The sequence below is a fragment of the Dermacentor variabilis genome, chromosome 2, assembly GCF_050947875.1.
Source record: "Dermacentor variabilis isolate Ectoservices chromosome 2, ASM5094787v1, whole genome shotgun sequence".
Classification (NCBI taxonomy): Eukaryota; Metazoa; Arthropoda; class Arachnida; order Ixodida; family Ixodidae; genus Dermacentor; species Dermacentor variabilis.
The window spans coordinates 23170677-23197960 of record NC_134569.1 but is presented as its reverse complement, the minus strand read 5'-3'; the positions used below and the strand labels follow the sequence as shown (position 1 = coordinate 23197960).

Below are 27284 nucleotides of genomic sequence, written 5' to 3'. Positions count from 1 at the left end.
TTGGCTAAGGAGTCCCACAGCTTCCACAGTGCTGCAAGGAACTACTGAGAGTATAGCTATTAAGTTCTACTCACTGCAAATTGCAATTCATTTATAGGCAATCTTAAGTCCTTTCAACTGCAAGTCAAAAAATGAATTCCTGCCTGTGCTTGTGTGACTTTCATAAAGGTGCGTACCAGGCACGCAGCCAAGATATATATTTTTTTCAGAGGGGGCCAAAGCCTCTAGTGGTCTGAACAAAACATTTTCCACAACACATTCATTCATTCATTACAAAAACATATTTGAGCACCCCACACATAGAACAAGACTCCTCTGATTGAAATTCAAGTTCATTCGTTTGCCCATATAACACCAAATTCAAGCTATGTAGGGTAGAGACTTGGGGATGTTGGTAGTTCATGTTTAAAACAATAACAGCGCAAGAGACAAACAAACAAAGAAGGACACTCATACAGCGCTGACTTCCAACAACTCTCTTGTTGTTGGAAGTCAGCACTGTGTGCGTCTCTCTTTGTTTGTCCCTGTCTCTCACGTTGTTCTAATTTTAATCAAGCTATTTGTTCGGAGTGGCACAATGTCCTGTACGCCTCATACTGAAACTATACATTTGCTATAGTCATTAACGAACGCTTCCTGCTTGCTTCCTCTTGTATGTTTGATGTGCTTGTACATATTATGACATAAATGGTGTCTAACTGATTATATATAAGCAAGTAAATTTGTGAAGGAGCATCAAACATGGATTTTGGTTAAAAATTATTTGCAGCTGTGGTTCATCTTTCTGTCAGTAGATATGCCTCTAACACACCAGACAAGTGCAAAATGTCCAATAGGTTGGCAAAATGTATATGCTAGGAGATTTAGGAGGCATAAAATTATTCAATGAGAAGACGGCGTGATGATTCTACAACGCGAAGCTGTCTCCTACCTATGTGTTATCAACATTATGACAGTAATAATAGCACTGCCTTAAATACAGTCTTTTTTTTTTAATATGTTGTTTCATCCCGGTTTCAAATATTTGCTTCACGCTGCGATTTTCATGCACCAGGGCTTCTCCATAAAAATGGAGATAACTTCGTCGATGCTAGCTCGCACACAGTGAATGGACATAAGATCCAGCCAATTAAGGCATTCTTTAGCCATCATGTTCTGCAAATATATTTTTACTCTCTTCATTGCTTTCTATTGTTGGCACTTCTTTATGGAACAATCTTCCAGTGCATGTAAAGCAACACAGAGCTTTTCTTGTTACTTAAACGTTATTGTAAAGAATTTCTTATACTCTGTATGCTAATCTGATATGCTGTTAAACTGATGTATAAATGGATTATTTCCGTTAATTCCTTGTTTTGAATGCTAACCTCATGCAATAAAACCTCGTTAAACCGTACCTGCTTAAACAGTAGCTTCATTCTAAAAGTAGCAAAGTCAAATCCCCGACTCAGCGGCCATTCAATATATTGCATTTTGCATCCGCATAAACTGTACCAGCTTACTGCATATGTATCAACTAACACATAGTGTTCCCACTTTTTGTCATGCAATCACAGTGGCACGTTGTCCCCATCGGGCAGCCCAACAGAACAAGCCTCAGAGATCAGAAGAAAGGCCTCCAAGCGCAAACACGGAGGGTGCTTGTTTCTTTGTTCTTTCGGCACCATTCCCAGGGTTGCCAGGGTTGCCAGGTGTGGCGACTTTTCTCCAAATTGGATACTTTTAGAGGCTCCTGGCAACCGAAAATTGTGGTTGGTTACTTGGCTACTTTCTGGCCATGGTAATTGCCATGGATAGTGTGCAAATTACGCTTCCCCTGACAACTCCCTCGAAGCAACAGCCCCAAATGCCAGATCTTGAAGGTTATACTTTTGTGCCTTGCAAGTTCCGGAAGCAAATCCAGGAGCTGAAAACATATCATAGCCGACATATGGCCAGTGGGCCTCTTTGAATTGTTGTCCTGGGCTGTTCAGGAATGCCTACAGTGATTAATATGCAACGCTCATTGGCTGAAATCAATGCCTCGGGCAGTCCGGGACTGTCCGGGACGGATAATTGAAGGGCCCCATAGGAGTTTCTCTACAGGCAGCATACAGTAGCACTCTCTGAGTAACAGGAATTAATCAATCTTAAAGGCTATGCTTTTTGTGCCACTCGTTAGACGAAAGCAATAGGTGGTGCCCTAATCCCACCCCCAGCAACGGTTACTACTATAGCGAATTTCAAAGACCATGCTTCTTTGCACCAGAAGTGACTGCAACAACCAAAAATGGGTCACAGTAGCCATGACATTAAGGCGGCAGTGCTATGTACGTTTCTTAAAGGCACTTGCGATTGCATACCAGGAAGAGTAGAATGCTAACTTCAACATGGATGAGTTTGCGCTGTGCTTTAAGCTTCCACCAGACAGAATGCTTGCGTTCAAAGGTGAGACACCAGTGGCAAGCATGCCAAGGACAGGATTTCAGTTGCGTTCGGAGTGAACATGTCAGGAATCGAAAAACTTCCACTTCTCGTGATTGGGAAGTCGGCCAAGTCAAGATGTTTCAAAGGCGCCCAACTCCTGTCTGGAGACGTCTACTGCAGCAATACAAAGCGTGGATGACTGCAAAACGTTTTGAGGAGCACACGCGCCTCATGGACCGCCGTTTTGCGGCAAAGAACAGAAGAGTTGCGGTTATCCTAGATAATGCGTCGGCGCACGTCGTGCTGGGTAACCTTGCAGCTGTGAAGTTTGGCATTTCTGCCTCCTAATGCCTCAACAACTTCCCTGCCCTCGGATTAAGGCGTCATTCGGGCAGCGAAACACTGTACAAAAAGAACCTGCTGCACAGAATTCTTCTCAACCTGGAGTGTGGCATAGGTGTTGCAAAGTTTTTTTTAATTAACGTTCTGGGCACAATTCACCTGCTGTAATAATGGCGGCAAGTTGAATTGACAGTGCAGAACTGTTTCAAGCATGCTGGCTTTACGGTGTGTGCGGGTGACGCGGAGGATGCTAGCGACACCATCGACCAGACTTCTGACACCATCGACCAGTCTTCCGACACCGTCGACCAGTCTTCTGACTACATCGACCAAGCTTGTGAAAGCCTGCTCGCTTAAGTGCTGGAGCAGCAAGGTGTTACAGAAGGCATTTCCTTTACCGACTTCAGAGACAAAGACAGGTTCAGACTTCTCAGGACATGTCTCAAGCCATTGTTGCCTCTGTTGTTGCCAAAGTGTCCCCAAATGACAGTGATGACACGGAAAGCGACAGCACGGGTGATTCAAGCCCAACAGTGGCAAAAGCTGCGCGTTATGTCAGCCTCATGAGATGAGGGTGTTTGCCGAGAAGAGGGGGCTGAAGGAAAAGCTGGCTCGCACCTTAAGTGAGTTTGAGGCTGCTATCATCACCGGTAGACCGCTGTGGCATCAAACGAAAATAAGACTTTTTTTGCATAAAGTGAATAAATACTGCATGTTTTTTTACCTTTCATCGCACTCTCTCCAAGTTCCTCTTTTGACAGGTAAGTGGGCAATCTCACGCTATTTCGGTTAAGCAGTACTACCGTTTAGTACATACTTTTTCCAAGCTCTGGCCAACTATGGTTTAATGAGGTTTCAATGTATGCTGTTAAACCGATACATGTGTGTGTTTCCTGCCTACAAGTTTATGCATATAATTGTTGCATGGATCCATACTAGCACAATGCTACAGATTCAGATGTTTATAAACATGTTTTTCTGTACGACTATACTTTGTCTAATAAAGTTCAGTTCAATTGAACCTTTGCCAACTATTTGAGGTGTGTGAACTTTCGGGACAAGTCTCTGTCACATTAGTAGAGTGTCCATCATGTGGCATGGAAGCTCTTCTTCTTGCATGGCCTGCTTATTTAAAATAAACAATCAGCTACTACTATACAACAGTAATACCCCATTAATTCGGGTTTCAGAAGACTGAATAATAACATTCGAATTACGAAATGTCAAATAATCGAAGGTATCAAGAAAAATATAAAGAAATGCTCACTACGTCAACAAACTTTTGCTTACTGAATGAATGAGCAAATCCTTTTACTGTGTTGCATGAGAGCAGTGCAGAAGCTGCAATTCTCGTCATATCATGACTGATTGGCTCTCGCAGCAAAGGCTTCACGACTTAATTTGCAGTGCAGCTGAGACACGTGCCTTTATCAGACAGTCTTTTCACTACCATGCACAAATCCCTATTATTCTTTCGCCAATGAGCTAGTTGCCAACAGATGGTTCATCCATCATGGTGTTGCTGTTGCTCTTCATCCTCGACTGCTTTTCACCTAGTCAAAATGAAACAAATGTTTGCTGCAACCGCTGCGGACAAAACTGCGGTCGCTATCGACATGATTGTGGAAGGTAACCTTGTGGTTCTGAACCCGCACAGCCGAAGCATACACCGAGTCAAAATAAAATTACTGTTTGCTGCAACAACTGCTGACAAAATCGTGGTCACTGTTGATGGCGACAATGCATTTTTCAAGGCACGTGGCCAACGCAGTGTTATGTGCATTGATAAATGCAAGAATAAAGGCTCTAAAGGCACTGAGCACGTGCTGGTGGGCGAGTTGGTTATACATGATTACAACGAAGGTGCCAAATAACGGCACGAATAGGCACGTGTTCCGGCGTTGCTTTCATTAATATATGATTTTCATTGACAACCATGGCGATGTGAAATCTGCCGCTTCTTTGCATGCATGCAAGTGCATATATCTTGCAGGAAAGAAATGGGTGCATCACTGCTTGTACAGTGGAACCAACTTATAACAATATTCAAGAGCCACGAAAATTACATTGTTATAACCGATAATTGTTATAACCGGGTTGCATGAAAAGAAGCAAAACAGGGGGATGGCACAGCTGTTGTGAGAAAACTATAACGGCGGGGAGGCCAGTGCCCCTCCCCACCACTTTCTTCCATCTGGCTCGACTCGTTTAATTATTTAACTCTGCTTCCTGCATGCCCCCATCCTATGTAACAAGCTGCATCTCTAGGCGTTCCAAGAATGGCACTGTTATAACTGCAAAGAGAGGTCATGTTTGGCAAGCGCTTCCGATGCAAGCGCATTCGCGACAATCGCCTCATAGATTAGATGTACTGATGTTTCTAATGTGTCGTCCGCATGCAAAAACTCTGAGTCCTGAAGAATTCTTGTCGACTGCAGACCAAAGTTCAGGCATCACCTCGTCGATGGGAGCTTCGCAGGCTTTGGATTATTCACTGCTGCCTAGGACAAAGTACGCTTTCCTAAAGCAGTTCCACACCGCAGAAGCGCACCAACGATAAACTACATGGCCATAAATAGATTGATCTTCAAGTTTTGTTGCTCCCTGCTTGTCTACGTGGCCGTGTCCATCAAAAAGATTAACTTGTTCAGAACACAGTGACGATACACCACCTTAAAAATGGCGATCACACCGGCATCCATGGTCTGCAAGCCTGCCATTGTTGTGTTTGGCAGCAGGAAATAAACTTCCACGCTTGAGAGTTTAGGCATGGAGTGGTGAGCGCTACAATTATCTAGGATGAGCGCCACCTTCCTCTTACACCGATCAATCCATTGACCCAACTCCAAGAGACACTCACAAAAACGTTATCGCATCATCCATGCCTTGCGGTTGTGACGATAACATACCAGTATCCTGGCAGCACCGGAGTAACTGACAGGATTTTTTTATTTCCCAAAGACAAATGCGGGGCTCTTGTCACTCCCGTCCATGTTGGTGCACAAAAACACAGTGAGGTACAGTTTGCTGTTTTTTCCGCCCTTACACGTGTCTCCTCTGAGTGCATGCGTCTTGGACGGCAACATCTGGAGGAAGTCCTGTTTCGTCCCCATTATATATATTCGTGTCAACATAGTTGTCGGGGATGCGGGTCAGTGTTTCCTCCATTCACTTCTGCTTCGCATCCACAACAAGCGAAGCTCTGTCGCCGGTGACATCTTTATAAACAATGCCGTGCCTCTCTTTGAAGCGCTGTGTCCAGCTGCAACATGACTGAAGGTCCACATTGTTGATGAGTAGGGCAAACTGCTCCACCTTTGTGGCCAGAATTGGCCCGATGATGGGCAAGTTCATGGCATGGGCATAGAAAACACTCATAGAGGGCCTCTTCCACCTTCTTATATGCACCTAGTCAAACGCATGTGCGCCCGTTGTCTACCAAGCAGTTTTCTTTGTCGAACTGCTCTGCCAAGCGGATGATTGTCGACACTGTCGGTTGCGATAGCCCGTACTTCTTCGTCAAGTCACGCGCTTTTTTACTGTCTTTGTAGTCCTTCACGATACTGCTCTTCATTTCCAAATCTATAGCAATGTGCTTTATTTTCACCGGCAAGGTAACGCATTGCCGGTGAATCAGGGGTGCACCAGCCATCTTCCGTCTCAGCAGCGAGTCAAACGAGGCAGAGAAACCACGTGGCCAGGAACAACTTCGACACAACCAACAAAGACAAGCATGAGTGACTTACCATATTTACTCGATTCTAACGTGCCCTCGATTGTAATGCGCACCCATTTTCCGTGACCCAAAAAAAATGAAGAGAGTGCAATACCGTGCACCTCGTGCTTTCATATAGAAATACTATTTTCTCTCATTTGGAAAAAAATGATTTATTCCCAATACACTAAAGTTGCGATGAATAAAAACACAAATGGAAGCAGCGTACCTTGGCGCCAAGATTTTCACTGCGCCGGTATGAGTCATGTGGGGCAATAAACATCCCTCGTCATCACTGTCAGACAACTCCTTATCGCTATCAACAGACCAAAGCTAGTAAAGCTAGTAACACCAAGCAATAAAGCATTCTTTGGTCTGCCACTACTCGCCGGCTATGTTCCGTCGTTTCAGTGGTGACGAGGGTGGGATGGGACCAGCTGCACGATGATAGCCAGGCCACCTGAGTTCAACGACAAAACCAGTAGCTGGAACACTCACCAGGTGCGTTTGGAGGCCTCCTTTGAGGGCCACAGCATCACAGATCCAAGGAAACAGCATGCACTTCTTGTGTCAGCACTAAGTGACAACGTGGTTCGCCTACTTCAAGGCCAGTGCCAGTCAGAATCAGTGAACCATCTGAGCTATGAGGCCGTTGTACAGCCCCTGGACAACCACTTTGATCCCCAAGTATATGAGATAACAGTGAGCTACGCTTGTTCATGTGGAACCAAGCAGAAGGCGAAAAGGTACGGAACTATATAACCAACCTGAGACGTCTTGCAAAAGATTGCAGTTTCGATAAGTTTTTGGATCGCATGTTGCGGGATCGGATTGTCTGCGGAGTCCGTGATGAACAAGCTCGACGACACATGTCGCAAAAGAAGTTGAGCTTGGCGGAGGCAGAAGCTTTTGCTCTAGCAGCGGAAACTGCAGAAACGAACGTCTGGGCAATGCAAGTGAGGAGCTTCAATGACAACGGTGCTGCCAATTTTATACAAAAGCGCAGGATCAATCCACAGAAGTCTGGACACAGGCATGGATCCATGACCGAGGCTACTCACTGCCGGAGATGTGGCTCGTACCATGATTCGGAAGTGCGCAGACACGAGAAAGTGACATGCTACAAGTGCGACAGGAAGGGACACCTGTCAAGGATGTGTTCCAGTGGTCGCGCTAACCCCTCAGGAACCTACGCTGTGAAGGAGCTAGACGGCAGTGACGAAAGTGGAGAATAAATGCTCTACGCTTTGGTGGATCACAGCTACAGTAGTAACAAGTCCGCACGGCCATTCGAAAAGGATTTCATCTGGGAAGGCTGGAAACAGCACATGCTGGTGGATACAGGGTCCACTATCAGCATAATTCCAAAGATGGTATCTGAAAACCATCGCAAATGGTCGCCGACACTGGAGAAGACTTCACTGCGCCTGACATGCTTCCTGGGGCCTCGGCCAGTCCTTGGCCAAGTGGCCATGAAAGTCGAATGCGATAACATTCAAGTGGACAGCTCGCTGGTGATAGTGGATTGCGACGGGCCTCTGTTGTGTGGCCAAAACACCATCCAAGCCTTTCGGAATGCTGGCATGGCGCTACTGGAAGAATGTGCGCCGCAGAGCGTAAATGTGGTTCACTGCAACGCAGCGATAGCGAAACAATTGGCTAAATTTCCAGAAATTTTCAAGGAGAAGTTGGGGTGTTACATGGGGCCACCCGTGAAACTAAAGGAGGCCGCTATACCACGCTTTCTCAAGGCTCGACCAGTGTCGTACGCGCTTCGGGAAAAGGTGTCTGCAGAAATCGACTGCCAAGTATAGGAGGGAGTGCTTTCACCAGTGAGAGTTTCCGAGTGAAGCGAAACAGTGATATTAGACTCTGCGGCGACTTCAACCTAACCATGAATCAGGAGACACATCTGGAACAGTACCTGTTGCCGAAAATTGAAGATATCTTCGCATCTTTGTATGGGGGGGAGTTGTTCACCACTTTGGATTTGTGGCATGCGTATAATCAACTTCCACTGGACGACGAGGCATGAGAGATGGCCATGTTAAACACACGCAAAGGGTTGTTTGCATACAACCACCTCGCGTTCAGCATTGAATCGGCTAAGGCTTTGTTCCAGCGCCGCCTCGAATCCATTCTGCAAGGAGTCCCTCACGTCAAGGTGTACTTGGATGATGACATTATAGCCAAAAAGCAGAATGATAACTCAACTCTCCGGCAAGTCCTCGAGCGGCTGCGTGACAATGGACTCAAGTTGAACCGTGACAAATGCAGGTTCTGCAAGAAGCAAGTTTCATTCTTGGGCGACAAGATCGACGCAACTGGCCTATACCCACCTGAGAATATGGAAGCCATCACCGACACACCAAGAACAAAGACGGTGAGCCAGCTAAAATCCTTTTTGGGATTGCTCACTTATTACGCCAAGTTTTTGCCTAACCTTGAAACCACGTTAGTGCCACTCTATAGGCTGCTGGCTAAAGGAGTACAATGGCAATGGAAAGCCGAACACGAGAAAGCCTTCCAGGCAGCCAAGCACGCTATGGTGGCAGCGGAACTACTCGTGCACTACGACCCTGAAAAGCCATTGTGGCTTGAATGCGATGCCTCGCCAGTTGGAGTTGGTGTAGTGCTGTCACACCAAATTGGAAACACAGACTATCCCATATCGTTCTGTTCGAGAGCACTGACACCTGCTGAGCGGAATTATTCGCAATCGGAGAAAAAAGCGTTGGCCTTGGTGTTCGGCGCTACTAAGTTTAGAGATTACTTGTTGGCAAAGCATTTTACTCTGGTGACGGATCACAAGCCACTGACAGGACTGTTCCACCCGAAGAGACCGATTCCGCACATGGCCGCAGCAAGAATTCAACGGTGGGCATCGCTACTTTCGGCTTACCATTATGACCTCGAGTGCCGCCAAGGACAGCTAAATGCTAACACAGACGCTCTCAGTCGCCTACCAACCACTGCCGTGCTTAGGTGACCGAGGAGGGTAAGAACCCATGGAATACGCGCTTTATATGCGGGGCCTAAATTCCATGACCCTTTCCGCTCAGCAATTAGCGGACCTGAGCCGATCGGACGATACGTTGCATCAGATCAGGGGGTGGATCATACACGGCTGGCGGCAGCAGTTATCGGCAGCACAGCAACACCTGATGCCATACTTTTCTCGCCGTAACGAGCGAGAAAAGTAGTGTATCGAGTAGTGCTGCCAGAGGCGGCACGACGATGCATGCTAAAGGAACTGCACGAACGTCGCCCCAGTATCAGTGCCATGAAGCGCAGAGCGCGAGTGTTTTTTTGGTATCCTGGACTAGATAGGAACATCGAAGTGTTGGTTAAAAGTTGCCCTCACTGTATACAATGTTGGCCCATGCCGGCTGCTGAAGTTCCGTCTCCATGGCCGGCGAGCAACAAACCATGGTACAGGTTGCATATGGACTTCGCGGGCCCCATCAGTGGCTGCCAAGTTTTCGTGTTGGTGGATGCCGAGACAAAGTGGGTTGAGGCCATACCTTTGAAGACTGCCACAGCGGAGACGATCATTCAAGTACTTCAAGGTATTTTCGCTCGCTTTGGCCTGCCCTACTGCTTAATATCTGATAACGGACCACAGTTTGCAAGTGCCACGATGTCCAGTTTCTTGCAGGAAAGCCAAGTGAAACACATCAGAACAGCCCCATACCATCCTCAGTCAAATGGGGTGGCGGCACGGGCTGTATGGACAGTAAAGAAAGGGCTTCGAAAAAATCCAGCAGGCACACTGCAGGAGCGACTAATCAAGTTTTTATTTTGTTACAGAACGACACCACCAGAAGGAGGAAAATTGCCCGCAGAACTGCTGTTGGGCTTCCGTCCCCGAACCAGGCTGACAGCTTCACTTACAGACAAAAAGGTGACAGAAAATGATGGTTCCGGCGAACCTGTTCTAGGAGCAGCAAAAGCACCAACACGGTAAGGCAAGTATGGTCACGCCAGTTCCAGTCTGCTCGGAAGTGGATGCCGGTGACAGTAATGTCCACGATGGGAGCACGCACGGTTACACTGGAAACACCGGAGGGACTACAGCAGTGCCATGTAGACCAACTCCAGCCACGGCTCGGTACAGGGTCGTCACCTAACAACCCGAGCGAAGTTGAGACCGGCGACGAAGCTCAGTGTAGCACCGAGCAGGCAGCAGCTCATCAAGGTACGGACGCACAGCAAGTCGGCTTTCAAGCCGAAGACCAACAGCCACCACAGTTTGACTCGCCAACAGACCACAGTTCAACTCGCCTACAGAAGCCACCAGATCATCTCACTCACTACAGCTTACAGGGAAGGGATGTAGTGTTATCAACCATGCGTGATGTAACGTTATCAAGGCCGCATGCTGATGTATAGCATAAGCAAGAAGGATTACACGTGTCACACTCTTGCTTATCATGTCCAGTCATGTGACAGTTTTCTGTTTTGTTATAAAGCTAGTAACACCAAGTAACAAAGCATTCTTTGGTCTGCCACTATTCTATTTAGTCACTATTCCACTATACTATTCACTATTCACTATACTATTCACTATTTAGTCACTATTCCACTATGCCACTATTCTATTCTATTCTATTTAGCCTCGCACGAATTGAAATTACTCGTTCGACTCAAGGAAGCGAGCTTCGTTCACATGAACTTAGCATCTGAGTAGCTGCCCGATCTTTTGCTAGTCGAGTTGAACATCGTACCACGTGGGCGATGCGCATGCATAATTCCTCTCCCTTGCACTACTTTAGTGTTTGCCGAGTGTGTTGAATGTACGCAGCGTGATTGGAGTCACCCCTGGCTTGCTGTCACCTGCACATCGTCTGCGCTGCTGCCTCGGACTACGATCGAGCCACCCCGGGCGATGGTGATGCTGTGGCCAGTTCGGCGCAGCGACTTCGGCGGCCTCCTGTATCCAGCTCACAACCCTCGGCGGCGGTCACCGACAGCTACGGCGGCTCTTGCCAGCAGGGCGCGTCGGCGCGAGCGACGCTTGCTCGTACCGACTACTGCATCGTTGTCTCCGGAGTCCTGGCCTGGGATCGTGCCGTCGAGTCTGCAAAGCTGCTGCTGTGACCGGCGGACGCCAGCCGGTGTACCCAGGAACAATGTCGGCTCACATGCTATGGACAGCATGTGGACATTTCTTCGGCGCCGCCTCTGTTGCATGTGCTACCTTGTTCGCGAAGCACGCATCGATGTTAGATCGAGTGACATGTTTCGCCGGAATATGTAGTGATTTAAGGTTGGGGGGATGTGGGGATGCGCGACTCTCGCGCGTCCCCAGATATCTTGTTTTCCCCCATCTCCTGCAATCCCGCTTCGCCGCGTGGCCTGCGTGACGCCCGCAGCGGTCGATGTGGTTGAAGCGCAGCGCGAGAGATGGCGCGAGTGTTGCGCTGCTAACGCCGCCGACAGGTGGGGTTACTCGGGCGCCGAGAGAGAAGGCGCTTCCTCTCTGGGATTCGGGATAGCAAGCGGCACGGACGTGCCGTGCAGCGCGTGCGCAGACCCATGCTTCTGCGAGACCGTCTCGCGTGGCTGCCTTGGAATGCGCCACCGTTCGCGTGACAGTACGCGCGAATGACCAGGCGCTGGGATCCAGCATGGGGCGAACATATTCGCTCGCTATCCGGTCACTGTGAGTCGGACTTCTAGGTTTGTCGAGCGCCCATCGGCATGTTTTGTGGATGGCAACTCGGCTAGCAGGCATTGATCTATGAAAGGTGCAATAAATGCCCTTGTGACTGTTTGCACTACTGTGTTGTCGTTCCTTTGTCCCAAGAGCACGGAGGAGAACCCCACAAATTAAAACCTCAATCATAATGCGCACCCGTTTACCATGACCAAAAATAAAGAAAGAGTACAATACCGCACACCTCGTGCTTTCATACAGAAATACTATTTTCTCTTGTTTAGAAAAAAACAGATTTATTCCCAATACACTAAAGTTGCAATGAATAAAAACACAAATAGAAGCGGCGTACCTTGCCGCCAAGATTTTCACTGCGCCGGTACGAGTCGTGTGGGGCAATAGACATCACTCGTCGTCGCTATCAGACAATTTCTTATCACTATCAACAGACAAAAGCATTTTATCCTCGGTGCTATCCGTGGCATTCGAAATCTTCTTAAAGGCCTTGTTGACCATGGCCGACGGGATCGTGCACCATGCATCTTTCACTCATCCAGCAGAGTCCTGCAGTGAGGCACGCTTCATTTTATTGGCAGGCGTGAATTCGTGGCAGCCACTGACAAGCCATTCGGCGTAGAGCGCCCGAATTCTATCTTTCACTGGCTTGTTCAAACAAACATCGAGCGGCTGGAGCTGCGATGTCATGCCGCCGGGTATCACGGTAAGGTAGGTGTTGCATGCAGCCAGCTCGTCCTTGATGCGCTGGTCAAGGTAGCACCTGAACGCGTTGAGCACAAGCATCCCACGCAGACCCAAACTGCCACCAGTTCTCTTCCGCCAAATGTTATCAATCCAGTCACCGACCAAGTCCATGATCATTCAACCTTTTTCATTTGCGCGCACAATCACGCTACTCGGAAACACGATTCCTTTCGGGAGCATCTTCCGTTTGAAGATAAGATACGGGGGCAGCTTGTGCCCATCCGCAGTGCAACAAAGCATTGCAGTGACTCTAGCTTTTCCGTGGCCGGAAGACAAAACGCGAACTTGCTTCGCCCCGTGGTGGCAGGCATGTCAAAGTAGAGCAGCACCTGATCGGCATTTCCTATCTATTCGAAGTGGTAGTTGTTTCTATAGCGCAACTTAAAACGTACTGCTGAAAACTGTACAATTTCTCTTCATATTCTCCGGACAATTTTTGGCATATCCCTGTCCTCCTTCAAAGAGAAAAGCCTTTTCTTTTCATAAAATTTGATAGGCAGCTCCTGCTCGCTTTGAAGTCACTCCACATTGGCCCTTTCTGTAGGGCTAACTGCATCGCCCGTACTTTGAGCAGATCGGTCGTCACAGGCCGCTGTGCCACGTATTCCGCGAGCAGTTCTTGTATTTCGGCGAAGCGGCTCTGCTTCGGTCCACAGAGGCCCTTCCTTATTGCTTTGCTGGCGAAAATATTTTCCTTCTGTTCGCACCAGTCCTGCACACAAGTTTCGGGAACTCTGAACACCCGTAATGTGGCTCGATTTCTATCCGTCTCAACGCACAGGATAACTTTCCTTTGAAATGCGGCATCATGGTGGACTCGGCGTGTCTTCGCAGTCGGCGCTTCCATGCTGATTGAACAAACGCAGAAAACGGAAAGACATGCGGTACACTAGGTTACACCAGCGCCTGGTTACGTGTACAACATGGAAGATTGCACATGGAGGAAGCTACGGCAGCTAGGCTAGAAGTGCGTACGAGGCAGCCACTTTTTGAATGCCGATGGCGATATGGTAACGCGGATTTGGAGTTGTAGTCGGTTCTAATGCACATGCAATTTTCGGACCCGTTTTATCGGAAAAAAGGTACACATTAGATTCGAGTAAATACAGTAATCTGTTGACAAAATTGTGCAGAATGAGAGGCCAGTGGGCAATCAGGGAGCCACGTTCTCAGCACAGTTGGCGTAATGCATTCGTGTTTCGGAAGGTGGCGCAGGACAGAGCAATGGGCGCAGTCCATTCGTATTTGGAGGGCTGTGAGGGCATGACAGGGTGAGAGGCACGCGAGGCTGGCATTTTGGAGGAGGCTGGAAAACAGGTTCTACTGTATGCACGGTTATTATGTACGGTGGCAGACAAAAAATATATTTTGCACTTTTGTTATTCTGAGCTAAACTGCTTACAAAGACAGTGCTGCATGATTCCAGACAACCAGCCTCAGACTGTAGCCTCTTCAACATCCACTGTCATGCTATTCACACTACACAGCCTGCCCATCGTCTACAAAACTTGCACATTCCAAGAATGTATTACAAGCAAACTACTATATGTACGCCGGCCAGTACGTCACAAAACGTGTGTGTGCAAGAGAAAGTTTAATGATAACTGAAAACGTTAACCTAGAGAAAGATTTCTTATGCTACTCCAGGTGTAATAAATGATGAGGGATGCGAGAGCAAGTGAAAACACAAGCACATGCAAAGACACACACAAAACACATTACTATGCAAATTTGAGAATATAGGCAACATTGAGCTTCATGGAATGTACGAAGCGGAAAGCGAAGCTGTGGCAGTGGCAACAATCAAAATCTTGTCCATCATTGTACAACTGATGGCAGATGTCCACATACTGTAGGACATTAGAAAAACAGCTATGGATACAAGCCTCCCTAACGCTTCCACCATCCTTCACTGCTGCAGTGCTATTTTCCTAATAGATTTGGAATACTTCACATCATCAACTGCACACAATCAGAAATAAAATTTCAGCAAAATGCAATATCTTCCATCGCATCCACGGCGCACCATAATGTACTACAGCATGCTGTGTCCTTGAGAGGAAGCTTTAGCTCGGATTCTCTTATCTAAATACATGTAAAAGGAGAATTCGTTTTTCTCGGCAACCACTGCACCAAATTTGACGGAGTTTGTTGCATATAAAAGAAAAACTTAAAATCTAGTGACTGCTAGTTTTGAATTCTTGATTTTGATTGTCAATTTTTTATTACAAATTGGCAAAAATCGAAAATTTTCAGAAAATGAAACTATCCAGTTAATAACTCTGTAACTCAGCAACGAAAAATGTTACTACAATTCTGTGGATTGCATCTAATAGTGCATCTAAAGCAGACAAAATTGATATGTTACACATGAATTTAAAAAATTTAGTAATATGGAAATACAGCTTTTACAGAACCCTTCTAAACAACGTAACAAATTCACATAAGATGTAATATGACATATCGAATTCGTCCGCCTTCAATGATCTAATGTATGCCGTTTACAGAATCGCAATATCTGTTCTTGATGGAGAGCTATGAATTTGTAAACTTCGTGTTTCTATTTCTCTCAAACTTTCAAATTTTTGAAAACTCTTGTAACGAAATTCAGGGCCTAAATCGAAATTCCGCTTCCAACAACCACTAGAATTTAACTTTCTGTCTCAAATACAACCAATTTCATTAAAATTGGTCGAAGGGTTACCTCAGAAAAATGTTTTAGCCTTTTACATGTATTTGAATAGGCCGCGTCGGAGTTAGGCCCGAGCTAAACCTTCCTCTTAAGACATCCAGCCTTTTTCATGTAAACACGATCCCTCAAAAAGAAATTTTTGTTATGCATAGCATTTGGCACTGGGTATTGTTTGGCACTATATCTATAGATCAAGCAACGTTGTCCTCTCATTAGATTAAATTTGAATATAATTTATTGCTACATACCTGATACAACAGTGCCACCATCTGCCGCGACCATTCAAACTAGGCCAAAAAGCTTTCCTTTCTCTCTCTTTCTTTCCCCCGTGCTGCCATTGCAGCAGACAACACTTATCTCTGGTTTAGTCGCGAAAGTATACACAGATCTTAGTTGGCTCACAAGATCACATTAATAAACTTTGTAATGCATGCGTACATGTGCTCCAAAGAGTCCAGAGTTTGCAAACAAACCGTCAAGTTGTTCCTAATGCTCCCTTTGTGCTTTTAATAAAGAATGCTTTACAATGCGCAGTGTAATGGGAGAAACTTTCTGATGTTGTGAATATGAGGATGTGAAAATTGCTTGATATTGTAACGGACAGTTATGGGAATCCAGATACAACTATTTATTGTGGGCGAACTTGTGCCCTGGGGGTAAATAAAAAGCACTGCCGCGTTCTAAACGGGAGATCAGGAAGGCCTTCTTCTTCTCTCTCGAGCGTCGCTTCACCTCGTCTTCTTCTTGCAGACGCCGACAACGGCCACCTGCGATGCGAGTGCGTGCGGCGAAAACACGCACCATTATTTCGTCGTCTTTTCCTTCAATACGCCGTTGTCGTCTTGAGGGGACGCACGAACCTGCGCGCATTGTTTAAATGTTTCTGCCTTGTATCATTATCCCTCCTCCAAAACGCATCATCCCGATGCGTAAAGCGACGAAATAGTTCACAAGCAGTTGTCCATACTGAAGTGGTATATGGCACAGAAAAGATGTTTGGTCGAATAAGCACTGCCTGTCATAATATGGCTTCAGTCTGACCACATGTACAGTTTCTGTGCGACGCAGGCATCGTGATGAGCTCACTTGTCCTTCTGGCATAACTTCGTAGTTCAGGGGACTGATGCGGCGAAGTACTCGGTAAGGGCCGAAATAACGGCGCAAAAGCTTTTCGGACAGGCCGCGCGTCCGCACGGGGGTCCACACCCATACTCTGTCGCCTGGTGCATACTCGACTTTCCTTCGCCGCAGGTTGTAACGGTCCGCGTCGATGCGCTGCCTTTGTTCAATGCAATGTCGCACCAGCTGACGTGCTTCTTTGGCCCTCTGTGTAAAGTCACTGATATCAGGGTTCTGTTCTGTACTGTCGCTGACAGGCAGCATTGCATCCAAGGGTGTGGTAACTGTTCGACCAAAAACAAGTTGGAATGGCGTTACTTGAGTGGTTTCTTGCAATGCGGTATTGTAGGCGAATGTCGCATAGGGTAGGATCTTGTCCCATGGACGGTGCTCTAAGTCTATGTAAACTGACAACATATCAGTCAGCGTCCTGTTCAATCGCTCGGTTAACTCATTTGTTTGAGGATGATAGGCAGCTGTTTTCCTGTGGCTGGTATGAGTCAATTTCATGATGGATTGCGTCAAATCGGCTGTGAACGAAGTTCCTCGGTCCATGATAATAATTGCAGGGGCACCGTGTCGTAATACTATCTTGGTGACAAAGAATTCAGCCGCTTCAACGGCCGTTGCACTGATTAGAGAGGACGTCTCGGCATATCGGGTTAGGTAATCGGTAGCTACTACAATCCATCGTTTCCCTGATGACGATGTCGGAAAGGGACCAAGCAAGTCCATTCCTACTTGTTCGAATGGGGCTCCTGGGGGTTCTATTGGTTGAAGGAGGCCTGCGAGTTTTAATGGAGGCGTTTTGTGTCTTTGGCAATCCCGACATGTTCGTACATAATGCTGTACTGAATGCAATAGCTTTGGCCAGTGGTACTTAGCATGAATTCAGGCGAACGTTCTGCTCACTCCGAGGTGTCCTGCTCATGGGTCATCGTGACAGGCTTCTAAGATTTCCGATCACAAAGCTGAAGGAACGACGAGTAGAAATTTCTCTGTGCTGTGCTCAAAATTTGATTTGTACAGGACACCATTTCTTATCACATACGATGACAATCCCCGGCAGAAAACTCGCGGAACATGGACGGGGTGTCCCTCGAGGTGCCCGATGAGTAGAAGCAACTCGGTGTCAGACTGCTGGTGTTTGGCCATCTCAGATGTGGTCACGGCTCCAAGAAACAGAAATTCGTCTCCATCTTTCACAGGAGCAGGTTCGACCGGAGCGCGTGATAAACAATCAGCGTCACTGTGCTTGCGACCTGACTTGTACACGACCGTTATGTCGTATTCCTGCAGCCTCAGACTCCATCTAGCAAGTCGTCCAGAAGGATCTTTCAGGTTCGCAAGCCAGCACAATGAGTGATGGTCACTGATTGCTCGGAACGGTCTACCGTATAAGTATGGTCGGAATTTTTCTATGGCCCATATTACTGCAAGGCATTCTTTTTCTGTGGCTTAATAGTTGGTTTCAGCGCTCGAAAGAGTGCGGCTAGCGTACGCAATCACTCTTTCCTCTCCGTTTTGCCATTGAACGAGGACGGCACCAAGTCCTAAATTGCTGGCGTCTGTGTGGATGTCTGTTTCCGCTTCCTCATCAAAGTGCGCAAGGACCGGGTGGTTTTGAAGTCGCCGTCGCAGCTCATTGAATGCATCTTCTTGTTCACTGTGCCATACGAAAGGCACACCTTTCGTTAATCACGTTAACAGCTCGGCAATCTTCGAAAAATTTTTGACGAAACGCCTGTAATAGGCACAAAGTCCTAGGAATCGCCTAATGGCCTTTTTGTCGGTTGGTCTAGGAAACTGTTCTACTGCTGCAGTCTTCTCAGGGTCAGGACGGATGCCTTCGGAGCTAATCCCATGGCCGAGGAAAAGGAGCTCATGGAAGCCGAAGTGACATTTTTGTGGCTTTATCGTCAGCCCTGCTGGACTAATAGCTTTGAGCACAGTCCTTAGTCGTTCCACATGCTCAGCAAAGGTGGTAGAAAAAATCCCAACATCGTCAAGATAAACCAGACAGGACTGCCACTTCAACCCGGAGAGCACAGTGTCCATCATCCACTGAAAGGTGGCAGGTGCGGAACAGAGGCCGAACGGAAGTACCTTGAATTCGTATAGTCCGTCAGGTGTCACGAATGCTGTCTTCTCACGATCCCGTTCATCCACTTCTATTTGCCAGTATCTGCTTTTGAGGTCGAGAGAGGAAAAGAATTTCACATCCAGTAGTCTATCGAGGGTGTCATCGATCCTCAGAAGTGGATAGACATCCTGCTTTGTGACGACGTTTAGCTTCCGACAATCAACGCAGAAGCGCAAGGTCTGATCTTTTTTCTTTACCAGCACCACAGGCGAAGCCCACGGGCTGGTCAATGGTTGAATTACGTCGTCTCTAAGCATTTCTTCGACTTGTTTGCTGATGATCTCTCTCTCCTTCGGTGACACTCGGTAGGGATGCTGGCAAATAGGCCTCACAGCTTCGTCGACAATGATACGGTGTCTGGCGATGGATGTTCTCTGGACTTTCGATGTCGTTGAGAAACACGAGGCGAATTCTTGTACAAGGTTCTCTATTTGCTGCTTCTGGCTCGGTGATAGTGCTGCTTCGATGTTGACGGATGCGAGTATGGAGTCTACATTGTCAGACTCCAGTAGTGCACCATCGGAAGAACTCAAATCCGTAATCTGTTCATAATCGTTAAGGCGGGCAATGACGGTTCCCTTCGCAACATGCTGAACATTTCCAAAATTAGTCAGGAAGACATTTGAACACCCGTCACGCAGCCGAACAAGGCCCCTTGCTATAAAGATCCCTTTTTCGAGTAAGAGCCCAGTATTACTGTCTGCTATTCCTTCATAGTCTCTGAATACGGTGCTTCTTACGGCGACAGCTATGCTGGATCTTGGGGGTATCGTGACGTCGTCGTCTATAATCTGAAGCGCATCAAATTGTTCTTCACACTCGAACGTAGCGATGGCGTGCTTCGTTGAGAACGACACACAGGATTCCTGCAAGTTGATAACTGCACTGTTCGCCTGCAAAAAGTCTATTCCAATAATTAAATCCCTTGAGCATTCTGATAGGACAATGAAACTGGTGACGTATGTAAAGCCGCGTATTCCGATTCTAGAAGTGCACCTGCCCACCGGGTTGATAAGGTGTCCACCGGCGGTTCGAATTGGCAGTCCTCTCCAAGGAGTCAGCACTTTTTTCAGTCTTCTGGCAAGTACTTTGCTCATAACAGAATGGTCTGTGCCTGTGTCTACTAAAGCAGTAATTTCGCAGCCGTCTATAAACACACATAAATCGGAAGCTACGTCACTCTTTTCGCAACTGCTCTCGCGTATGTCGCTATATTTCAGAATCAGCGCTGGAGGCTCCGTTCTTGCGTCGACCACGGCCTCACCTCCGCAGGTAGCCGGTATTAGTTTTCCCAACGTGGGCTTTGGGGACGTCGCCTTGGGGAACTTGAGGATGGACGCGGGCTCGGTGATCGATACCTCAGCGGCACTGTTGACCGAGGTTGGTGTTGCTGTGAAGTCTGCGGGCTTTGGCGCGTTGACAAATACTCCTGGATCTCGAAAGGGCGTTCACCGTTTCTTGGGCAAGAAGCGTTTACGGAAAACCCCCGAAGTCCCGCTCTGCGGTATTCGCACATCCTGTAGAGATGACCAGCTTCGCCGCAGTGGTAGCACAGCGGGATTCTATCAGGAGTGCGCCATATGTCAGCCTTCCGGAATCTCGCCTCCGGCGGAGACGGCAAGAACTGAGGTTCAGGTACAAGCGCAGTTGCCGCGACGAAAGTACGTCCTGGAGATCCTCCGAGTACCTCGGCGTACGATACCGTCGTCTGTACCAGTGACGACGCTTGCGGCTGTGCTGGTGGGTGCTGTTCACAGACGGCTTGTCTCACTTCTTCGCGAACCACTTCTGCTAACGAAGAGACCTCTGTGGGGCCGTTGTTATGCTGTTGCCTCTGGAGCTCTTCTCCAACCACAGACCTTATGAGTTCTCGTAAGACCTCGACGCTGTTCCCGAACATTGCTGGCATCGCATCCATAGAGGCGACGTTCATATCGCGGTTGTAGAGTCTCGCACGCTGTTGAACAGTCCTTTCCATAGTTGTCGCCTCAGAGTGGAATTCGGCGACGGCGCGTGGAGGGCTGCGAACCAAACCAGCAAAAAGCTCCTGCTTCACACCGCGCATCAGGTGCCGAAGCTTCTTGTCCTCGCTCATGCTCGGGTTGGCCCGGCGAAATAAGCGGGACATATCTTCGAAATACATTGCCACGCTTTCGTTGTTTCGCTGGCTTCTTGCTTGCAAAGCGGCTTCAGCTCTTTCCTGGCAGTCTGTGCTCGGATACGTGGCCAACAGCTCCCGTCGGAAGTCATCCCACGACCGGAGGACAGCTTCGTGGTTTTCAAACCACGTTCGCGCACAGTCTTGCAACACGAAGTAAACGTTGCGGAGCTTCCGGTTTTCTTCCCATCCATTGTAGTCAGCGACGCGCTCGAAGCCTTCCAACCAGTCCTCGGCGTCTTCGAAGGTGTTGCCGTGAAAAGGCTCGGGCGTTCGCGGCTGATCAACCACGATGCGGGTTGAGGCTGTCTGGGATGTCATTTCTGTATTGTCTGCTGCTGCTATTATAGTCTGCTCCGGCAAAAGAGGAAACTCGGGCGGCTCACCACATAGGCGACGGCTCGTGCGCTGGTGGACAGGCGTAAGCTCGTTGGGTCTGAGATGGCGTGGTTCCGGGCTGCTTTCTCCAACTCGAATTGGGTTGGAAATCATTACCCAGCACCTCGACCAGAATTGTAACAGACAGTTAAGGGAATCCAGATACAACTATTTATTGTGGGCGAACTTGTGCCCTGGGGGTAAATAAAAAGCACTGCCGCGTTCTAAACGGGAGATCAGGAAGGCCTTCTTCTTCTCTCTCGAGCGTCGCTTCACCTCGTCTTCTTCTTGCAGACGCCGACAACGGCCACCTACGATGCGAGTGCGTGCGGCGAAAACATGTGCCATTATTTCGTCGTCTTTTCCTTCAATACGCCGTTGTCGTCTTGAGGGGGCACACGAACCTGCACGCGTTGTTTAAATGTTTCTGCCTTGTATCAATATTAATGGTAAGACAGCTCTACATTATTGCAAACTATTTGAAAAGTATTCAATATTTTATTTGGTTTTCTTTTGGCACTATTCGAATCGTAGTTGAGCTAGGCTCAACAACTAGTATTCGCACATGCCTAGTGCTGTGCATGACTTGCCTGTTGTCACCTTTGTGCCAGCCGTGATGTATTCTGTTCATCACCAGTCTCTGGCTACACCCCTGTCTGACTAGTAGAAGTTACTCTCACACCATTTCAAACTATTCAGTATTATGGGCAAGAAAAAGATGAGAGTGACTTTTGGTTAGCTATCATCTTGAAATTTTCTGGTTAAAGCTCACACCAGTTGTCACTATTTTCATACTCACCTACACAAATATGCTGAAAACAGATGCAGAGTAACATAGGTAGCTTTAAAAAATAACTGCAGATTTCCTTAAATGGAAATGTGATGAACATAAGGGGAACAAAACAAAGGTGCCTAAACTGTTCAGCTTCTGAGAGTTTGTTTTAGAAGGCGTCTTCTTTACTGTTAACTGCCACCTACCTCATCACCCTTTGCCAGTGCTTGTTCTAGAAGTCGTGATGTCTCAAAGTCTTTTTCTTCTTCTGTAGTTTCGTGACATGCATGCAGCCTATGCCTCTGCTCACAGCTACCACTTAGTTCTTTGGTGGACAACAGGGTTTCCAACACGGAGCAGGAGCTGCCACCCTTGCTTGACCTGGTAGTTCTCTGCAGTGCGACTGCCTCGGAGTTGCGCTTAGGCGAAAGCTCTCCGTCACTTGAGTTTTCTTCTGCCTCATCATTGCTTGAAACCTGACTTTCTGGAAAGACAATTAAACCAAATCAAGTTTGCTGCCAGCAGGCCAACGTTTAAAGTAATATGGCTCCAGCAATTACAGCAACTCAAAACAGCACAGAAGATTACAGGCCTGTGACATAAGTGCCATCAAACTCAGCTGTTCTTTTCAAAACCTGTTTTTTAATACTTGTGCAATCAAGCTGTATACCAGAAATTATCAATGCGTTCAAAGTTCAGGTCAATTTTGCAGGTGATTCACATGAACGTACCTACAAAACTTTTGAAGTTAAACTATCCGAAACTTTAATGAAAAGCCTATGCTAGCTGTGCAAATGCTGCTTGCACATGTGGTTCATGCACTTTGGTGGACAGAAGTTCCACAAACAAGTGAAGTCAATGAACATATAATCACGTAACTAAAAAGAAATTTAAATAAATGAAATTCTGGAGTTTTATGCACCAGAAGCAAGATCTGATTACAAGGCATGCCGTAGTAGGGGCCTTTGAAAATGCTGACCCCTGGGGATGTTCAACAGGCACCCAATGCATGGTACTCAAGCGTTTTTTCATTTCACCTCAACCTAAATGCAGCCACCATGGCCGGGATTTGATCCCGCGACCTTGTGCTCAGCAGTGCAATCCCATAATTGCTAAGCCACCACAGCGGGTATGTTATGTAACGCAAAATCTTATGTAAATTAATTATTGCAATATGTTGATATAATGAATACAATGTTGATCTTTAAAGCTTGAAGCCATTGCATTTGAAGACAAGTTCATTTTGTTTGATACTTTAAGAGCTCTTCTGTATACAGATACTTGCCATGAAATTGGACACTGAGTATGCCAATTTCACATTCAGAGGCAGGATCCTGACACTAAAACAAACACTGCAATGTGATACAGCTGACTGCGCAGGAATGCAGGAGCCAGCCTTGATATTGCCGGCCAAAAGCAGTAGCACAGTTTTTATCAGCTCTGTCTGGCTTGTAGATGGGTGTGCTATGCAGGACGATAAGCATGCACTTTGGCAGTGCCTTTTCAGTTGCCACATGGTCTGTGATTTTTCAAAGTCAGTTGAAAACCAGTACTCCTTGTTCCCTTCTTTCTTAAAACTGCTCAATGTATTCAATAATGCTCGAAAAGCTTTGCCATTCTATTAGCCATGTATTCAATGCCCTGATTGCCCCTTGGTAACTGAAGAGAACACATTGGGTGTTGTTTGCTGTCATGCCCAATGCAACAAAGTTTCATATTCTGTTTCGACTAGGGGCAACAGGCAGGTGTGAGGGGCAATTGAATATACACAAGGGGGCAACAATTTACCAACAGATTCTAGCAAGAAGGAGCAATGCCATAGTTGCACAAAACAAGAAAAAGTTTACAGCCCCTGCCCCCCCCCCCCATTGCAGCCCTAATTATAAAAAAAATAGGCACAAGAACGCAGACTACTGAGCTAGTCGACTCAGTCATTTAAGATTACAGAGTACAACACAGTTAACAAGGGAAACTATTTTTTTTTTTTTCCTACTTTACCGATGTGTTTTTCTTGCATGTGTAACTTCAATGTCTAAAAGTAAGAATGTTGTTTTGTGTCTGCTGTGGTCATTGCACTCTAAAGAACGCCTCACTTTGTGTGTGCTTTGAACATTGATAGCCATACAACCATGGCACAAGAGCAACATTGCCAACAGTACAAGTCTGCTGAAATTCCTATGTATAAAAGCAACAATTCCTTGTCTTGAGACGTGTCAGAGCAAAAATTTATAGCAATCTACATGTTTACCTACCTCATAGCCTTTTCAAATAGTAAGACAACTTTATATTCAATAATTTATTTGCAGCTTCTTTTCTGAGAGATGCAAATGTGTGCAAGATGCAAGCCAGCTACTGTGTCTTACTGCAGAAACGAACAGCTTGAGCAAACTTTGCTCTTGCTATAACAAGCATAGTAATGACCTGTTACCTTGCTCTCGAGGTGCGACATGTCGAGGTCTGACTCTTTTTCTCTTGCTGCTTGGTGGCGATTTTAGTGGTCTTTTCGATGGTGATGCAACGCTTGCAGAGTCTACATTACTTGCTCGCACCTCTGAGGACGTCAAACTAAGAAACAGAAAGACACAATAAAATTTTTCCTCACAAGAATTATCGACACTCGTGGCATCAGTTCAAGGCACTGCTTTTTGTTCTTATGTCAATTCTACAGCAGCTCAAACTCATGTATGTCCAAGATTATGCACTGTCTTCATAGCACCAGCCTGATATGCTCTCTATTACCCCTGCTAAATCTCTCACTACTATTTTTGCCCCAGATATTTCTGCAGATATGTGGTGATTAAACATTCAGTGCACATCACTTTCAAACAGTCCAGGCAGATTAGAAGGCATTTATGCAAGTCACAACAAGGCTATGAAACAAAAATGCAGGTGTGTACTTCTTAAAGGAGTAGGGCTACAGACAAAAAATTTGTCTCATTTTTATTTTATTTTTTTATTGCATACCTGTGAAGATAGTAAAGCTTCAATTACTAATTAAAATGTTTGCCAAGTGTAGTGCAGTTTTTGGCGCGAAAAGAGATTATTCATATCATCGAAACTTGGATTTGGTAGTCTCACGGCACCAGACATCACTGATGCAAACAGACACACTACAACAGTGTTTATTCTTTTTTTTTTTTTTAAGCAGCTGACGGGACAAGATGAAAGAGTGGGTTCCCTTGCATCTCTAAAAGAAGCATGCAATATGGCAGCTTATGGAGAGATGGTCTCTCTTGAGTTGTTGCGATACCATGTGACTACCACCTCCGCTTATAATGACGTGAATAGTCTCCTTTTTCATGTCTGTCACCGTGCTGCAGTTGGCCCGCATTTTGAATGGGTCACATAAAAGGCGTTGTAATCAATTACTCATGGCTCTCGGGGAATTGAGGTTAATTATGAACGGCTACCTAAGAAAGCAAAAAGTGGGACACAGAATTTTCGTGTCAGTACTTTTTTAAAGAGGCCATGACACCAAATTATTGAGCTTAAATTATGCATTGCATGTTATACGGTATGTGTCCCACTGTGGGCTGACAATATTTGAGCGCTTTTGATGTGCAAGAAAATTTGTATTTGAATTTTTCCAGTTTTTAATATCCCAGTTAAACTGTACAGCAGCCTGGCAACACAAATGTGTGACAAAATGAAATCATAGCCCAGTGACAGCTCCATCAAAGTAATGGAACCAACTCTTAAAGGCCATGCTTTCGTGTACCGCAAGATCTAGAAATGACTGCAGGAGCTAGAAATATGTCATGGGCTATAATTTTGTAACGATGGCTTCTGCTCAACTCTAAGCCACTCATCATTCACCATTCCTGGCAGGCTGATCCCACTGATAATGTAGGCGGAGTATCCCTATGACCACTGACGAAAGGCAAAAATGTACAGCATCCGAAAAGGTATGGCTAACAAAAACAGTCATGGTTGCCATGCATGGATTAGTTTTCACATGTGCATCTGGGCGACCTGAGATAGCATCTGCAGGCAATCTCTCATTTGGGTTGCTTTTATCTTACAAGGGAAAGAATTGCGAGCACGATGTGCCGTCTAAAAAATCTAAGAGCTGTTGCTCACTTATCTGTTTCTCCTTATCTTCGTCAAGCTTCATAAATGCCACAGTGGGCCAACAAACCTGGGCAACTGTTCAGCCAGTTCAGGAGTGTCACTGGTCAGGTCAGTAAGGCCTTTCACTTGAAGTGCCTCCGCAGCTCTCAGCAGTGAGGAAAGCTGCTCACGTGAGACATTTACTTCGCCATGGTACATGAAATCTACAATGGCTCTCAGTTCAGAGAACTTGAAATCTTTGAGGATGACAATTGGGTGCTGGCAGTTGTTCTCTGCAAATAAGGTCTGCAAGATATAAAACATTAGAAGATATGCTACCAATTGATGGCTCAAGGCTATTGGCTTTCAAGACAAAAAAAAGGGATGGAGGATAGGAGGAGGTATGGTGTTTAGTGACAGTAACAGTTCTATCAGGAACACAAATTACAGAAAAAGAAAAGGCCCAAAAAAGAGATAAATTGAGCTTCGCTCTAGTCTAGGTGTAAAGACGGTAATTAGAAACCCTGTCGCAGTTGCTCAATAGATATGGCATTGCGCTGCTGAGCACAAGGTCACGGTTCAATCCTGGTCGCCAAGGCAGCATTTCAAAGGGAGTGGAACACAACACACCTATACCATGCATTGGGTGCACGTTAAGAACCCCAGGTGGTCACAATTAATCCAGAGTTGTACGGCATGCCTCATAATCAGATTGTGGGTTTGACAATGACAGGGTGTTTATTTGGCAATACATGAACACATGATTGTCATCGTGCTGAGGCAAAACATGACAACATGAGTCAACTGACTCGGCAGACCATTTCAGCAGGCAAAAACCCCGGAATTTTAATTTTAACGCATAAGCATTTACAATATCAGGTTGCAGTGGCCTATCCACCTAAACATACGGAACTTCATATGAATACTTCCAGTATGACGACACACTTGGTAGTTCATATTCAGTGCAACTTGCCTGATCTACATGCTCACAAAAAGAATGTGATAAGTTACTGCACAAATAACACCAACCCAATCAGGGAAATGAAAAAAATAAAACATTCTTCCTGGTTCACTTGCTCAAGGCCTAT

The 27284-nt window shown here is 46.4% G+C and overlaps 1 protein-coding gene across 1 annotated transcript in view; it reads right to left on the bottom strand.

Annotated features, from left to right (window-relative positions):
- Positions 1 to 27284, bottom strand: part of LOC142571507 (uncharacterized) — a 60999-nt gene that overhangs the window by 30398 nt on the left and 3317 nt on the right. Inside the window, exons 3-5 of the mRNA XM_075679921.1 lie at positions 26285 to 26502; positions 24575 to 24711; positions 22353 to 22630 (exon numbers count right to left, since the gene is read on the bottom strand). Of these exons, the coding sequence (XP_075536036.1) occupies positions 22353 to 22630; positions 24575 to 24711; positions 26285 to 26502 (633 nt within the window). The remainder of the gene's footprint in view (positions 1 to 22352; positions 22631 to 24574; positions 24712 to 26284; positions 26503 to 27284) is intronic.